General features: G+C 42.6%; 1 protein-coding gene across 4 annotated transcripts in view; it reads right to left on the reverse strand.

Moving 5' to 3' along the window:
* Positions 1–14,083, reverse strand: part of atp8a1 (ATPase phospholipid transporting 8A1) — a 123,683-nt gene extending 109,600 nt beyond the window's left edge. For all 4 annotated transcript variants that reach the window (XM_052073289.1, XM_052073278.1, XM_052073256.1 and 1 more), the window contains exon 1: positions 13,733–14,083. In XM_052073289.1, coding sequence (XP_051929249.1) covers positions 13,733–13,781 — 49 coding nt within the window. In that variant the 5' untranslated portion in view covers positions 13,782–14,083. The remainder of the gene's footprint in view (positions 1–13,732) is intronic.
* Positions 14,084–17,784: the final 3,701 nt, after the last annotated feature.

The following is a 17,784-nucleotide window of genomic DNA, read 5'->3' on the forward strand; positions in this document are numbered from 1 at the left end:
TGAGTGGAATCTCACTCTGTATGCTTATTTCAGAGCACTGGCTGGAAATGATATTGCTTCATTCTTTCAGAATGAATGCTATAGATGTGGTGGAGCTGTGTCTGTGTGTGTGTGTCATTGTGCAGTCTAGTCCAACATTTGCACACGTAACAATTATCAAGTGACATGTTTAATGAACATGGCGGCCATGTTATTTTTAAAAAGGTTTTTAAAGTCATTAAATTAAATGTAAAATAATGATTTTATCAAAAATAAAATATTTCACATATTTACATCATTTATAGCAGTCAACAGTTCATATGGTAGTCAACAGTGTCTCTTTAAGTAACACCACCAAGTATAATTTTGCCTTTCAGTTATGAATATTTTTGGAAAGAGGTATTAATTCCACCTTAAACTAGCTTTATTGAACAGATGTACAATATATTTCGGCTGTAGCTTATGCCAAATAAACTAAACAGACTATTTTTTTCACTCATTATAATTTTTCCTTCAATTATTTAGTTTTTAAAAAATCTGTTTTGCATTTTCTGCATGTCGTGTGTTGAAATTTACAGACATGTTTTTGGCTTTTGGGTGTATTTAATAACAAAATCTAAATTAAAGTGCCCCTCCGTAAGCCGTCACCTTACCGTTGTGGAGGGGTTTGTGTGTCCCAATGATCTTAGGAGCCAAGTTGCCTGGGGCTTTATGCCCCTGGCAGGGTCACCCATGGCAAACAGGTCCTAGGTGAGGGACCAGACATCCGTTTTGGTGGCCTCTGTATTGCATCTCTGCTTTTTGCAGATGATGTGGTACTGTTGGCTCCTTCAAGCAGGGCTCTCCAACTCTCACTGGAGCGTTTCGCAGCTGAGTGTGAAGCGGTTGGGATGAAAATCAGCACCTCCAAATCTGAAACCATGGTCCTCAGTCGAAAAAGGGTGGAGTGCCCCCTCCGGGTTGGAGAGGAGATCTTGCCCCAAGTGGAGGAGTTTAAGTATCTTGGGGTCTTGTTCACGAGTGAGGGCAGGAGGGAGCGAGAGATCGGCAGGCGGATCGGTGCAGCGTCTGCTGTGATGCGAACATTGTATCGGTCTGTCGTGGTTAAGAAGGAACTGAGCCAAAGGGCGAAGCTCTCAATTTACCGGTCGATCTACATTCCAACCCTCATCTATGGTCACGAGCTATGGGTCGTGACAGAAAGAACGAGATCACGGATACAAGCGGCCGAAATGAGTTTTCTCTGCAGGGTGTCCAGGCTCTCCCTTAGAGATAAGGTGAGAAGCTCGGTCATCCGGGAGGGGCTCAGAGTCGAGCCGCTTCTCCTCCACATCAAGAGGAGCCAGATGAGGTGGCTTGGGCATCTGATTCGGGTGCCTCCTGAACGCCTCCCTGGTGAGGTGTTCCGGGCATGTCCCACCGGGAGGAGACCCCGAGGACGACCCAGACTGGGACCACACGTTGGAGAGACTATGTCACCCAGCTGGCCTGGGAAGGCCTCAGGATCCCACGGGGAGAGCTGGAAGAAGTAGCTCGGGAAAGGGAAGTCTGGGCTTCCCTGCTTAAGCTGTTGCCCACGCAACCCGGATAAGCGGTAGAAGATGGATGGATGGATGGATAAATTAAAGTGAATGCGTCAACTGTCCAAGCATTCTTTCTTTTCATTTACTTATTTTTTAAATGATTTTATACTTCGGTCTTGTCACACTCTTGGCTTGTCTCAGTCTTGGTCTCGACTCTTAAAAGATTTGCCCTCTGTCCATGGTTCATTCCTAGACAATCATGCCATGTTTTTGTCATTCAATAAACGTAATACAGAACAGTATGTGGAGGCTCAAAAACCAATATACAATGCAGTTTTCCATTGCAAAGTGTCGGTAAATGTGCAGGGCTCAATCGGTCGTGTGGATGTGAGTCGCCAACTGTCATTTTTCTCACAGTGGTCGGATTCTGCTGCATTGTGCATGTAGGGGGCCTTAGGCAAAGCACTGTAAGACTCTTAAGAGCAGTTCAGAGCTGTGTATTAACACCAACCAGATCTCACATTCTTCTGCATCTACTCTCAATTAAAAGCTGTAGTTGAAAAAGGTCCTGTGCTTAGAATAGCCTCTTGTCAGTGTCAAGCGTGAGAAGGGATTTATGGAGGCAGAGAATCTCCCTCTGTAAATAACCACGGTGTTTCCTTGGAACCCAATCAGTATGGATAACGTGCTACGCCACCGAGGTCGCGGTGTGAGCTACCTTTATTGTCGTCTAACTGCAAGGTGTACCTTTTTTTCCTGCACTAATAAGATTCGCTGCAGTTCTGCGACATCTCATCAATAAGGAGTCCGGCCTTCCCACAGAATGCAAAGCACCTGAGCTAGGTGGCGATTTTGACAAAAGAAATGAGAACAAACCAAACAAGCCATGGTGCGACTTAGAAAGCAAGAGGAAACAGCTCTGGAGGGAAAGCCTCTGGAGGATGTGGTCAATGCCACTCAGCATCGTAATAGATTTGCACGCCGGCCATATGTGAGGATTATTGCTTGTGTCAGCCAACAGACAACAGGGAGGAAAGAGAGTCTCAAGGGGTCACATATTTTAGAGACGGTGCCCCGTGGGCCTAGGAAAAAACATATGTTAGTCTTCTGACTTTTGTGGACTATCCAGAGGTTCGAAACACTCTCAAATATCTTTTGAACTATGTATGAACTGCTAACATACATCACACAAGGTTGGGTTTGTATTAAAAGAGTATTTGAGCGATAATCCTTTAAATGGTGATAATTTTGTGACACATCACTGGAAGACAAACAAATCAAAGAGCAAAAGGTGCTTGATGAGATGTGACATCTTGGGTGGTAATGCGTTAGCTCGGGTCAAGCCGAAATAGAGGGGGCGGCAAATGATTGTGGTCACGGCCGACAACGCGGACAAGATGAAATACACCAAAAAGCATCCATGACAGGGACAATGATAGAATTATGGTCAACAATTACCAGTCAGTGCTTATGTTCATCGTGCATCCCAAAAATATGATGAGAATATTGTGATATATTGATCAAATACGAAGTACAATTCATCTCAAAAGTTTAATTACAATGTACAATAAGTTCTACTGTAGTTGACGACAACTTCCAAAACTTGAAGACTAAGGCCTGTCGGTCCACCGCCGGCATCAGATAATCCATTTGAGGCGATACTTAACGTTGATCCAGAGTCAAATCTATATGACGTGATGGAGAATGGGAACTAATGAATCAGTGAGGGAGATTGACCATCAATCAAATTTCAAAAAGGGTGCATTTGAACTGCATTCTGAAGGACAATGCTGCCAAACGATTCATTCAATCATAATACCAATACTTGTAGGAGGGCGCAGGCCCATCTTGTGGCTCGTAGCATTGATATAAAGCCACTGCATTTTCAAGGTAAAACTATTGGCATTTTTGGGTTCTCCAAATCCTACACGCCTCTAATATCATTTTTACAATACAATACAAAACAATCCATGCTGATTGATATAGCGCTCTCACAACAGCGGCAGCTGTAACAAAGCGCTTAACAAAGAAAAATAAATAAACACAACAAATAACAAAACACGAACAGTCGTGTCGTCCTAACCACTTTTCTGTCACACGCTTTGTTGTTTGAAGCAGTTTGAGATGAAAGAGGAGAGATCAAAGTGTCCTTTAACCAGAGGATCAGAGACGTCATGCTCAAAATGTGCACCCGTCGGCTACCAGCTAAGTTTCAAAGTCAACAAGAAGCTGTAGCATCCATTGACGAAAAAAAAGAGATTGGTTCCCTTCTCCTGTCCCATGGAAATCCATTTCAATTCCAAGCGGCGACTCTCTGTTCCAAATACACATCGGCGCTCTGCCCCAACGCTCCTCTCTCCTCATCCTCTACTTCAGCAGCCATCCATCCAGCCGCAACAACGCCAACTGTCCGACAGCGCCGACATCTCCACTGAACAAAACAGGGCGGCGAAAAATGCTGCCCATTACAGGCGCAAAAAACACAAGCGCCCCAGGTCTGTCCAGCACCGACAGTCAATGGCACTGACATTCCTCCCAATCAAAATCTGTGCTAATACAGACGTGCTGCCGAGAAGGCGCTACCACCAAGCACAGATACTTCTCCTTTAACGAATGTCATGGCCAAAAAACGCTGAAAACAGTCCATATCAGGTCCACGCGATGAAACAACAAAAAATATGTGACAAAACAAAAGACAAAAACAACAAAAAAGAACAAAAAGCAAGGCTCTTGAAGAGCATTTGCCGAAGGCTGCCTACTCGGGCGCCATTTTGGAAAAAAAGATTTTTATCTGCTCATCCCTGCTGAAGAAAGATCTATCTATTATTCATTCATGGTAGATTAATATTTCAGTAGACAGAGCAGCCACAGTCTATTCATAGGAATCCCAGTCCCGACATGAACACCACACGCACCATCGTCTTTGCCATTTGTGAATGAGGGAAAGAGCTGCAGGGGGGCTATAAATACCACCTCAATTTGAGGTACAGCAACATCGATAAGTCGCTTATCAGATCACAATGCTGTAACCGGCCCTTGCAGCGACAACAGGGCAGCTGCAGGATTAATCTCCCGCTCTCTATAGGCTCAGCAGACTTCATAGGAACCGCCAAGGGACACGAGATGACACGGGCAGCTGGGACTATCTGTGACATCACGGGGGCTGGCCTGGCTCAGATTAGCAAAGGATCTGCATAGAGGGAAAGCTTTCCCCGACTTTATGAATGGTCAAAGTGAGGCTCAGTCCAGTGATGTGCAGTGCACTGAGGCAGAAACAGACAGACTGGATCGTTATTGATGCTCTTGGCTGACTAACCTTACTATGAAGTAGTCTGGCATTTGTACTCTGAACAATAGATCCAGTTGATGATTGGATCGTACCACTGCATATTTTAAGGTTAAATCTGTTCAAGGCATTTTTGTTGTTGGTGGTGGTGGTTGTTTTTGTTTGTTTGTTTGTTTTAAGATATGCTGTATCCACTTCAAAATACCGAAGGTTCAGTCAAAGCTGTGAAAATCACAGCACGTTGAAAAAAAAATAATAAAATCAGTCCGAATGTGGCACACTATCAAACAACAACATGAAGAGAGAACAAGCGAGATTGTTGTGTATTACGTACACTTCGATGTTCTTTCTAATATTTTGATCTTTAAATGCTACAAAAATGTAACAATCACAAACCTGCTTGACAAGACAGTGATTTGTGTCACCCATGTGGCACGAACTTGAGAACTGAGAGGGATGGCGTGCCAAGTTTTCTTGTGTTGCCGATCGGACAACACCTTTCCATTTGCCTTCCGACTGACCTTGTCCTCCGGAGACACGACCACACGAATTTATGGCACGTGCAGGCTCGGGGAGCTTCCCTGCTGCTCATGCGTGCGTGCGACAGACCAACAACACATTTACCGCTTTGACTGTTGCGAGTGAGATTATTGTGATTTTATTTTAGGTTGCCGCTACTGAGTTAGTGAATTACCACAAGTATTAAGTGACTTACCAACAAGCAAACTAACATGATGGAACTGGAAAGAAATCACTCATTGTAGTTAGGAAAACTTCGACATCTAATTATCCATCCATCAATTGGTGTTGCAACATTCTCACCAGTTTGCGATCCACCAGGCACATTAAGTTCACTCTCCTGTCAGATGTGAGCAGTCTTCCCCAGTCTCCCTTCATCGTTATTCAGGCAGGTTAGGCTTAAGGGGCGTGTCAATGACTGAATGGCAGCGATAGCTTGAAGAAGCACTAGTCGACGTTGCCATCTTCAAAAATTGCTGTGAGGGTAAATGGATGCTAAAAAGCAGCCATTAACTAGAAAAACACAACAATCATTTGGTCAATGCATGGATTCATCCCCACAGCTTACCTGCCAATCGCCACTTCAGTGTCAATTGCAGGAGAGGATTTGGCAGATAAACCGTTGCTGGTTGCCATCTGTCTTGCTTTAACACGCACGGCTTCAGATAGTTTAGAGAGTGGATCCAGCTATCAACAATCTTTTACATCAGAAAGAAAGTCAAACTTTTCCCATTCAGCGCTGTTTGCTTTTTATTCATTTTTATTTACACTTTTTGTTTGAAAGATGACTTCCAACATGAACATACTTATAAGCCACGAGTATCACGTTTCCATGCGCACCAGTTTGTAACAATGGGGAGTACAGTAAAACGACAAGGTCGCAAAGTCATCAAAGTATTCAATTGATTGACTTCAAATCAGTATTATTCATAACGTTGGCTGTCCTGTGAAAGTCATGTTTGCCCATGTTTGTCATTTCGTAATTTTTGTGTGATGTATTCACGTTTCAGACCTCCCATTAACGTTAACATTTTTTAAATGACACAAATGGACACATGCATTTTTCTCAGGACATCTACAATCAGCTGTGGCTACTTTAAGATAAGATAAGATAAGATAAGATATCCTTTATTCGTCCCACAATGGGGACATTTACAGCCTCCAGCAGCAAGAATGTATGTAGAAAGAAGAAAGGAGAAAGAGAAAAAAACAAAACAAACATTCATTCATTCATTCATTCATCTTCCGTACCGCTTGATCCTCACTAGGGTCGCGGGGGGTGCTGGAGCCTATCCCAGCTGTCTCCGGGCAGTAGGCGGGGGACACCCTGAATCGGTTGCCAGCCAATCGCAGGGCACATCTTTCAATTAAATACAATATGAACACAAATGGATAAAAATTATTATTATTATGATTGTTATTTTTTATTCATCATCAGGCACCATTAGCCGCAATTTACTAATTTAGCCACCATGATCTTATGATTTATGCTGATTTCTGATTAAAATATCAATGTTTGGATATGATACATTGAAAGCACTGTACGCTAACTGGAGCTAATGCAACCGACTGATCTTATGTGTGATGCTTATGTCAAATAATACAAGCTAAAGCCTTATTTACTAAATCAATTCTGATTGGGGCAGCACGGTGGACCAGGAATTAGCACATCCATCTCACAGTACTGAGGTGTGGGGTTTGAACCGCGGTTCCAGCCTTCATGTGCAGAGTTTGCATGTTTTCTCCGTGTTTGCGTGGGTTTTCTCTGGATATGGTGGTTTCCGCCAACATTTCCAAAGCAAGCAAACATGTTCACTGAATATAGTACTCAAAATTGGTCATAGATATGAATGTCTGTGCGAAGAGTTGTTTATGTTTGCCCATGTGTTCCCTCCATTTGGCTGGCAATCAGTCCAGTGTGTACTGTGTGCTGAAAATCAGCCGTGATAGGCTCCAGCTCACCCGCGAGCCTCGGGAAGATACATGGTACTGTGTAGCAGGAGTGCCCCGCCTTTTTTGACCCAAGATCTCATTTTAATGAGCCAAGCTCCAAAGCTTGAACAATTAAGTGCTAATATTGCAAACTCACACAACTATTGCAGCCTGCAGTTAACTTAGCCTGCAATTTTTTTTCTTCACATCACTCTCTCACTGCTCCTCTCTCAAAAGCACACAGGCACGCATACGTATGTCAATGTGCACGATGAGCACTCGCCTTAACTGACTCTAACCTCACCTTGAACAAGACAGAAAAGTACACCAGATACAAAGCAGGTTTATCTTTGAATCTGAAGAAAGAAATTCAGTGCCTACCTTCGTGGAAGACCCGGACATTGGCAGGCGGAGGAAGGGACACGCTTTGGTCGTGTTTAAAGCCTTTTTTGTGAGGAACATCCTTATACCAGCCTCCAGTGTGACATTTGAAAATGCTGCTCCAGATTCCCTTTATTTGCCAATGCCATTATTGTATTGCCAATGAAACAAATGGGTTTTGAAAGAGAATAAGCCGAAAAAATATCTTCACGACTCTGATCACTAGATGCAAGCGACTGCTGACCATTGTCATTTACACAAAAAAAAATGAAGCTGGGACTGATAGGATGCGTAGGCCGTAGTGTACACCAACACAAAATACATAAAAAAAAGAAGACACAAACACACACACAGACACACACTTTTTTTTTAATCCCCCTACTCTTCGCTCGTTCAAATCAGTGCTCAGTCTACGAGTAACCGTCAACTGGCTGGACAAATGTGCTATAGAACATAACTGGATGGATGCATTCTAATCTGCAAAATTGTAACTTTATTTTTAATCATCTGCTCACAGCATTTCAATTAACAGTTGTGGCGCTTTCAAATGGGATTGTGGAGGACACTTTTGGAATGTGGTATAATCAGAGAACATTGCCATCATACTTTACATCAATGTTTGTTTGTTTGTTTGTTTGATTGTTTGTTTTTCGCCAGTAGTGTGTACTGTCAGTCAATGAATGTCACCTCGGCACGTTGATTTTGGCAACAACATAAGAGCGCCGACAGACAGGGGCAGTGAGGGGTGAGGTGGCACGTGGTGGGCAAGGCTCGGAAGTGTGCACTGATGGGCATGCGGCTGGCGGATTAAGAGCTAAGTCTGGCAGAGAGGGCTGGCCTCTCTCTCGATAGAGGCTTGCCTCGTGTGTTATTTGATTAAAAAAAAAGAGTAAAACTGTTGGGTGGCTGGTGTGCTGAAAATGAAGGAAAAAAAAACAAAGGTTTCTCAATTAGTCTATACTTGCTGGTTTATTCCAGACTTTTCACTCCTGCAACTGCAGCAGAGGCATCAATTTTCTATGGCCTCCATATTAGTGTTGAATTATTTAGCTCTGTTCCAATAGAATGCACAGGTCTCCGGTAACAATAACACAAAGTTCTCAGTTGTGGTGCTGAAAAAGGTGACAAATTGCCTTGTAATTACCAGCTCAAAGGTGGCGTTTAAAAAGCTAGTGGCACATTAGCAGTTGTGTGCGCGTTTGCAGAGTGATGCAAAGACGTACACTCACCCCACAGCCACATTTGGTACAAATCTATTGCTATAATACAATCACACCCACAGCCATTCTACATTTGTAATATTTTTCCAACTTATTTCGTTACATCGATGGTGCATTGTAATAGTAAAATGTAATGAGTAATCATGCTCTCAGTCTGCTGCAGTGCACTTCTTGACCACCGCAAACTACAACAATATTACATACAAAATACATTACAGCTGAAACTATAATGCGGTGATTCCTAACCAGTGCGTCGTGGGCCATTAATGCTCTGTGGGAAATCGAATTTTACTTCACTGGTCAGAAAGTTACATGATTACCGGTATTTATTTACAAATAATACACTAAATTACAGTGATAAGCAGAACAATTTAATGTTCTTATAGCTTCTTGTAGATGGCACAAGGTACATAATTAGCCTATGTAGACTGGGAAACACAACTCTCTCCTATTTATTCGTACTACAACAGACATTTCCGTAATGTAAATAGAAATGTTAAACTATATAGTATTACGAAATATGAGAGACAATCATACCATACAGGTGTGCTGAAAGTAAAATATTAAAATAAATAAACAAATCTGCTGAAACTCTTCTAACAAGTAGTGCTGCCACTAGAAAACTATTTTTTAAAATCAGTTATTCTATTGATTTTTACATCGATTAATCAGACAAAAATGTATTTTGCACCGTTCAAATAAAATGTGCATGTGAGATGCAGGTACACATTTTCACCCATTTATCAGTTTTTCAGATGGGGTTATATCATTCCATCTGCCTCAATGCATTTCAAGGGCCGTCAACTGTCAGCAGATTTTCGCAATTTAAAGCCCGGCACATAAATTGTAATTAAATTGTAAATTTCCCCATTGTGGGACGAATAAAGGATATCTTATCTTAAATATAGTGAAATTCTATACATTAGGAAAGGTGCGCCAAAACCTTTTGGACCGAAGATCTATTTTTCAATCAACTAACCTCCCGGGATCTACCCTTACCGGCACACGCGCGCACGGGCACACACACACACACACACACACATGCATGACATGATGAGAAACAGCCTGAAACTGAGGCATGCGATGCACTGTTGCAGCCTGTTAACTATCGTAGCTCACACATACCGTTTTAAAGTGCTTCCCTGGGCCCTCCTAGATTCCTCTTCTTTGCCCGTGCCCTTGGTGAATTGTACACGAAGCAAACTGAATGAGAATAATGACGATAAAAGATAGAGCGCAACAGCTCTGATTACAAGCTGCAATTGCAGACTGCTGAGCGCAAACAACTTCCGGTGACGTAATCACGCGCCACCATAAATTCAAGATTTACCTGCTTTATTTTATTTTTTTTTTACTAACATGTACAAAGACACACAAATGGTTGTTTGTTTGTTTTTCTCCTCGACACTCCTCGGATCTACTTGGGACCTGTCTTAGATGTACCGGTAGATCAGGATCGACGTAATGGGCACCCCTGCATTAGGGGTTTCCCACTCGACAAGTCTGTCTCAAAAGCAGGGGTGGCCAGTGGACAGGCTTGGGTATTTGATCCGGCTAGCTTTAAAATTCCAGCACCAAACAAATTTAGAGTGGTCCTTTGAGGATGCCGTAAATGACCAAAATTGACCACTGGCTGCAATATTTGCCTGAGACGGTTATCGTTCCACATACAGATTATAATGAATATACATCATATGACTTGCTATTATTGTTCTCCGGAGATCCTGTAAGTTATTATTCCTGTCCAGTAACATCAGGGATCAGAGGAGGTAAACAAAATAGAGATGAAGCATCTCATAAAACAATTGCAAACATGCACGACTTCAATATGCACACAAACTATGGTAGCCATCTTGGTCCAATGCATATAAATGTCTGCAACTAGTTCATGGATCCTCTTTTTGAGCATCTGCATCATTTTCACCCTGCAGTGGAAAGTTACTGGTGCAGTGAAGGGTCCCAGAGAGAAGCACAATGGCCGTGTTGTATGTGTTGTAAATGTCAGTGTGTGTGTGTGTGTGTGTGAGCAGACACTTGTTAATGTGCTGTCAGGCTTGAGGTAGTGATGTTGTCCGGGCTCTGTGGGCCCGACAGCCAGTGCTGGGCTTTCCCCCTTTGCATGGGCAAGAACCAGGTCAGATGCATGCTACATTTGGTTCACTTCAAGAGGCATCACGACACACATACACACACATACACACTCACACACACACAGACACACTCACAAATTTGAGGGGTCTCATCAGGGACATATAGTTTAATTATTTCAGGAGTGTGTGTTAGAGCATTTTAGTAGTGTGTATGAGCAAGAAAAACACTCCGTAGGCTGTGAGATTCAGTGAAAAACTGTTCAGTAAAGTGTGAGAGGACATTTGAGTTGTGTGTGTGAGCATTTCAGTTGCTAGTGAAAACGTTTCAGCAGTTAAGTGTGTGAGTGAAAACATTTTCAGGAATGATGCAAGAGCATTTTTGTGATGTTTGGCAGCATTTTAGTTGAGTGTGAGAGTGTTTGATTTGCTTATGTTAACAAAAAATAATTCAGAAGAAGAATGGCTGGTAACCGTTTCAGGATGTCCCCCGCCTACTGCCCGAAGACAGCTGTGATCGGCTCCAGCACCCCCCACGACCCTAGTGAGGATCAAGCGGTTCGGAAAATGGATGGATGGATGAATTCAGAAGAATGTGAGAGCCACGGTGTGTGGGTGGGTGACAACATTCTCTGTAGTTAGGGTGAGGTTGTGTGTGAAAGTATTTGAGTAGTATTTGTTTGAAAATAGTTTTAGTAACGTTTGCGGATATATTTTTGAAGCTGTGTGGGACAGTTTTTAACTGCGTGTGAAAGTGTCTGAAAAATGTATCTTTGTGAAAAAAATAAAGCATGTCATAAACTAGCATGTCAGCATTTTATTTATGTGCATAAAGCATTTCAGATTTGACTAATGCGAGACCATTTTAGTCTATATAAGCGTTGAGTTGTGCATCTTAGCAAACAAAATTCAGTGCGCGTGAGAGCGTGAACACAGCATGAGTGATAACATTCTTAATAGTTTGAAGAGAGTGCAAGTAAAAGCAGTTTCAGTAATGTATGAGAGTGTTTCGGTTAGAGCTGTCAAACGATTAAAATATTTAATCTAATTAAAAATGCAATTGTCATAATTAACTCAAATGAACTAAAAAATTAATCGTGATTACTCACATATTTTTTATCGTTTTATTTTATCCGAATTTCCTTTTACATTTTTTGTCCTATTTTTCCCCATTTTAATGCTCTCATTAACTTGGAATCATGAATCCGTTTTCTATGTGCCAAATGCAAATATTTACTGAAATAATTTCAATTTTCAATTTTACATGAACATTTTTCATTTGGAGCAGTTGTTCACACATAATCTCTCACACAATATTACTGTCCATCAACAACAGTGAAAACAATATTTTGTCACACAACGGCTGCTTTAACAGCTATTTTTATAAAATCAAAACAGTGCAATATAACATTATAAAGTGCACATCTAAAGTAAACTAGTACTCAGCCTTTAGTGGATTTAAACCATGGTTGCATACTTCGTTTTTCTCAAGTTTGGTTTGAACACAGCAGTCTGTTTCTGTATGTTTGTTGGAAAATAACGAGACCCCGGACACCAGTGTTCGTTAATGTGCCGCTGTATTCAAAACTGCCTTACAAACAAGCGCAAGCATTCCCCCGTGCTGCTGGGGCAAACCATTCTGAAAGAGGGGGGTTTCACTCCCCCTAACAAAGTCAGGCTATGTTGATTATGTTGGTACTTCTTGCACGGAAGTCTCTCTACGGTTTTTGTGTCTACCTCATTTCGGATGACTACACTTGGTTCGACGACAACACTGGAGACGTTTTATTTCCGCTCGGTCGCCACCAGTGCACCGCTGAACTTTGTCATGTCACCCCCTCTGCGCACCGTCACTGTCAGACGAACACAAAGAAGCTCCACCCGCTCTATTTATATGGACACGGAACGCTGTAACCTTCCACACAAAATAGTTCCAAACAAGTAACAATCGCGTCAGTGGCATACATCGTATACCTGTATGATACACAGAGAGAGAAGAACAGGTAACTTTGATCTTGTCAGTGGAGCAATCTGGCAACTTTTTAAAAGTAAACTTTCCATTCGTAAACTCTTTAAGTATCCGTTTTCGGTGTCTCGCGCTGCCGTGGCTGGCAAAACAGACACGGGCGTGGACTTCTGTAGCGCGCTAGTTGTTTTGTTCTGGTGTATTTATAGAGCAACGTAACATCCGCTTGTGACGTGTGCCGCGTTAATCTCGCGAGAAAAAAATAATCCCGTTAAAATTCATTTAAATGAATGCCAATTAAAACGCGCTAAACTGACAGCTCTAGTTTCAGTAGTTTGTTTGAGTGTAGGTGAGGCAAAAAAAAACCAATCGTGTGTGGGAGCGTTTCATCACCTTTAGCAAAATTTCAGTAGAGTGTGAAAGCATTTCAGCATTGAATAGTGTAGGTGAGGGGGGAAAATGAGTGTTTTTCAGGAGCTTATTTGTGAGCAAAAACATTTTCAGTAGTGTGTATGAGCAGGGAAGGAAAATGCACTCGGGTGTGTGAGTATGTTTCCAGGACTATGTGTGAGAGGAAATCCTAAATTACGTCGCTGACGGTGTCTCATATACTATTGTTGCTATTCTTGTACCGACTGCAATGGAAAGCGTGGTAATAAACCGAAATTAAATGTTTAACATCAAATATAAAGACGGACTTTATCGTGAGACTTGGTGAGCTCATTCTCGCCTTAATGTGATTACTTTTGCCCTCACCAGGAAATAAGCACAAAATGCGGACTAGTATTTGCATATCAAAATACATAATGTTTAATTGTGTTTCTTTAAATTCTTCATACCGTCCGCCCGCGTTCGAAGATCCGACATGGTTCTCTGGACGGGCGGCATCTCCTCACGCAGAGCCGGGCGACAGCACCTGTCAGGCGGCCGCGGCTGCACAGTCGAGACTCCACTGACAGCTTCTCCGAGAACGTCAGTATAGTGTTTAAAAGAAAGGGGCGGCAGTGGTAAAATACGGCCTTGATTTCTCTCCCACGCAGAGCTGTGATTGCTAGCGTGGGCGTGGAGGTCGGGAGCCTTCCTTTCCTGTGTTCGTGTTTCCCCACGGCATCCCCGAAGTCGCTACGGCCGGTCAGACCTCCTCGACGAGTGGCAGCGGTACAAGCTTGACTGCGTCTGCCGTAAAGCGACGCATGGCAGGCGGCGGCGTCTTGCTCGTTGGATCGTACCACTCTCAGCCGCAATGGGGGTGGAATATGGTGACGGGGCACAAAGCTTATTAAAAAGTTTCTGTTTTAGTCGCGAAAAAGTTGCAATGTTACATTCTTGACAATATTTGAATTAAATCGTCCTCGTCATTACTCGTAATTATCAATGAATTGTTTCTTCAAAGTGCAGGTTGGTCTTGAGCGACCCCCTCTGGTGGTTGTTTTTGTGCTCAGGTTGAAACGAACTCGTACAGTGACGTTGGAGTTGATTGTGACTTTAGTAGAGTACATGGTTAATATACCGGTCTTGTATGTCTCTCCTTTCTCCTCCTGACCTAATTTTTCTGTTTTCATTATACCATCACATCGAGACACCTTTTTCATGTATTCTCGTTTTATGGTATCACAAAAAATGTTTGTCATGCCCAGATCATCCAGCTATTTTTCTCATGTCATCAGCTATTTTTCTCATGTCATCTCATCGCATGAACACAGTTTCTCTCGTGTCCTTATCACATCACAAGGAGGTCTCCTTTTCCTCATGGCCTCGTGTCTCTCCTGCTTTTATTCTACTGCCGACCAATTTTGTCTGTAAAGTCATTTCTCTTGTGCATTAATGACATCAAAGAGCTGTTTCTTCCTTGTCCTCGTCACATCCCATAAATCTCCAAACGCAGTTTCTCATCAGTACAGCATATACTGAGTGAACAAAGAAAGCTCAGCATAGCGTTCCATTGTGAAAATTATTTATGCTGTCTATGTTTATGTACAGTACAGTCTGGCGTTTACATGCAAATCACCCACAGAGGAGCACGTAGTGCAGCAGCAACACCGCTGCAGTTGCTTGCGAGGATTGCAAGGTTTACACGCACGCACACACACACACACACACACACACACACACACACACGCACGCACGCACGCACACACACACACGCACACGTAGTTCCCAGAAGTTTACACTGTACATGCAGGCCTTTTAATCATGAAAAATATACCCCTTTCTTTGTATAGTACAGTGATTGTATATTGCTGACTTATGTCCAGGTTATACATGAATTTGCATTCGAAAGGATTTACTATAAGTGTGATTATTTATACTCACACTGCCTTGCTAAATAATGCATAGTCACCGTATTAGGTGAACATGTCGAAGAAGCATATTTTTAACCACTGTAAACTGTGAGTGTATGTTAAGATAACAAGTCGAAGAGTGTCCATATCTGGAGATAAGGAGAAGATCTCCACAAATCTCCTCCTCCTCATTTTCCAAAGATTACCCGTGTTTTCCCCCCACACCGCCTAATTCAACATCAGTTCGCCACCATAGGGATGAGGCTCTGTGGTTCCCGCGGTTGCCAGGCAACAGTGACAAGAACCCTGCCTCCTCAGTAATGTACGGCGTGTTCCTGAGTGTGTGTGTGTGTGTGTGTGCACGCGCGCGTGTGTGTGGCGTACGTCTTAGTGTGTGCTTGAAAGCAATTGCAATTTTATAGCACATGGGATGACACGGATGACGAATTTAAACATGCGTTGGTGTTTCGACTCCTACTATACAGTGGATATAAAAAGTCTATGCACCGCTGAGCAAGAGACCACAAAAAATTATTTCAAAACTTTTCCCATTATTAGTTTTAACACGATAAGGATAATGGCAATATCGCAATATGAAAATTGCTACGATATTGTCATCATGTAACGAAATTGAAAGCACATCTTTTAAATAGGCCATGTGATTTTCCATTTGTGCAGTTCTCTTACCCTGTGGTGGTTAGTTTATTAGTGTAGTTGAGTTAGGCATGTTTTGGCCCGGGCGGCCTGTGGGCCAGTGGTTAGCGCATCGACCTCCCACTGCAGAGATACCGGCTCCGGCCTTCCTGTGTGGAGTTTGCATGTTCTCTCCGGGCCAGTGCGGGTTTCCTCCGGATACTTTGGTTTCTTCCCACATGACAAAAACATGCATGGCAGGCTGATTGAACACTCTAAATTGTTCCTAGATATGAGTGTGAGCGTGAATGATGGTTCATCTCTGTGTGCCCTGCGATTGGCTGGCAACCGGTTCAGGGCGTACCCCGCCTACTGCCTGAAGACAACTGAAGGAGCTGGGACAGGCTCCAGCACCCCCTGCGATTCTTGTGAGGATAGAGCGGATCGGAAAATCGATGCATGTTTTGGCGATCGACGTTTAAGACCCAACTCACACATTTCTTGTACTTCTCTAAAATATATATTAAAAAACACTTTTGAAGGTGCTTAATTTTAATCAAAAACAGTTTTTAGAAACATGAAAACTCAAATTTTCCTATTTGTTTAAAAAAAACTGAAAAGCTTTCACAAGTACATCAGTATTGTGACCAGTAAAAACAAACGAAAAAACAAAAGCACTTTCATCATATACAAAAAAGTATGAGGATGAACTCCCTCACCCAACGTTTTAGACTACTTATTTGGTGCTTTCACAACAGTCACAGCTGTAACAGTGTTGTACACAAAACAATGATAACAATACAAGCATGTATGACACCACTCACACCTGCGACACACCGAGTTTGAATTGAACGGAGGATTAGTGCAATAAAACATTTTTCCAAGTTGTGTTTAGTTTCTGGAGGAGTACAGTCTCGCTTTTCTAATGCTTTTGTGACTCTTCAACACTATATAAGTTGGAAATTACACGAAAGGCAATGTAAGGTGCATCATTCTGGCCCAGGGCCTAACACTCTGTTGGAAATGATTGGGCCCTGTGACACGAAGCTGTTTTGAGTTGCACTCTGCCCTCTTGTGGCTGCTTAGAATGACCAACTGTCCTCAAAAAGCTCGGCAACATATCTAATGAGGACAAGTGCTCTCGTGAAATCCAGCAAGAATGTGTGGTAGAGTCTGACAAGAGTATCGTGTGCCTCAAAATTGGGCAGTAGAACAATGTGCTATCATCCAGCCAATCAGCAAAGGAGAAAGTTTTAATGGACTATATCAATTTGTGAGAAATACTTTTCTGACTGTGAATCAAAACTCTGAGCTCTTATTGGATCCCATTAGATCTGGTAAGCGTACAGAATAAAGTTCGAACATTTTCTGAAAGATGTTAAAAAGGTGTGGAACAATCTCTGCTCGACTGGTGGGATTGTGTTAGTGTGAACTCCAATCAAACCTGGCTGGTGTGAAACAACACCGAGTGACAGTGAAGAGCTTCTCGTGTCAGTGGGGCGGGGATAACGGAAGAAAGCACTTCACTGTGATATAAAAAGTCCTCATTGAAATGAAAAGGATTTGCAAACACCACAACTAATTTATTCCAACTGTAAGAAAAGTGCACACTTCTGTGTGTATTACTGTAGCACAGGGGTGTCCAAAGTCGGTCCTCAAGGGCCGCCGTCCTGCCTGTTTCCCAGCTCTCCCAGGAGCAACACACCTGATTCAAATACTCATGATCGTTCTAATGCTGCTTCTCAGCTGGCTGATGAGCTGATCACCTGAATCAGGTGTGTTGCGGCCGGGAGGGCTGGAAAACAGGCAGGACAGTGGCCCTCCAGGCCCTGAGCTGAACATGCCTGCTGTAGCATAAGAGACTTCATTCAGAATACCTGTAACATTCTTAAGTTCATCCAGTTCTAAAGAAGTAGAATATACTGTATATATACAGTATGACATATTATAGAAATGTGGCACAGTATTCAACTGGT

The sequence above is a fragment of the Hippocampus zosterae genome, chromosome 1, assembly GCF_025434085.1.
Source record: "Hippocampus zosterae strain Florida chromosome 1, ASM2543408v3, whole genome shotgun sequence".
NCBI classification, from domain to species: Eukaryota; Metazoa; Chordata; class Actinopteri; order Syngnathiformes; family Syngnathidae; genus Hippocampus; species Hippocampus zosterae.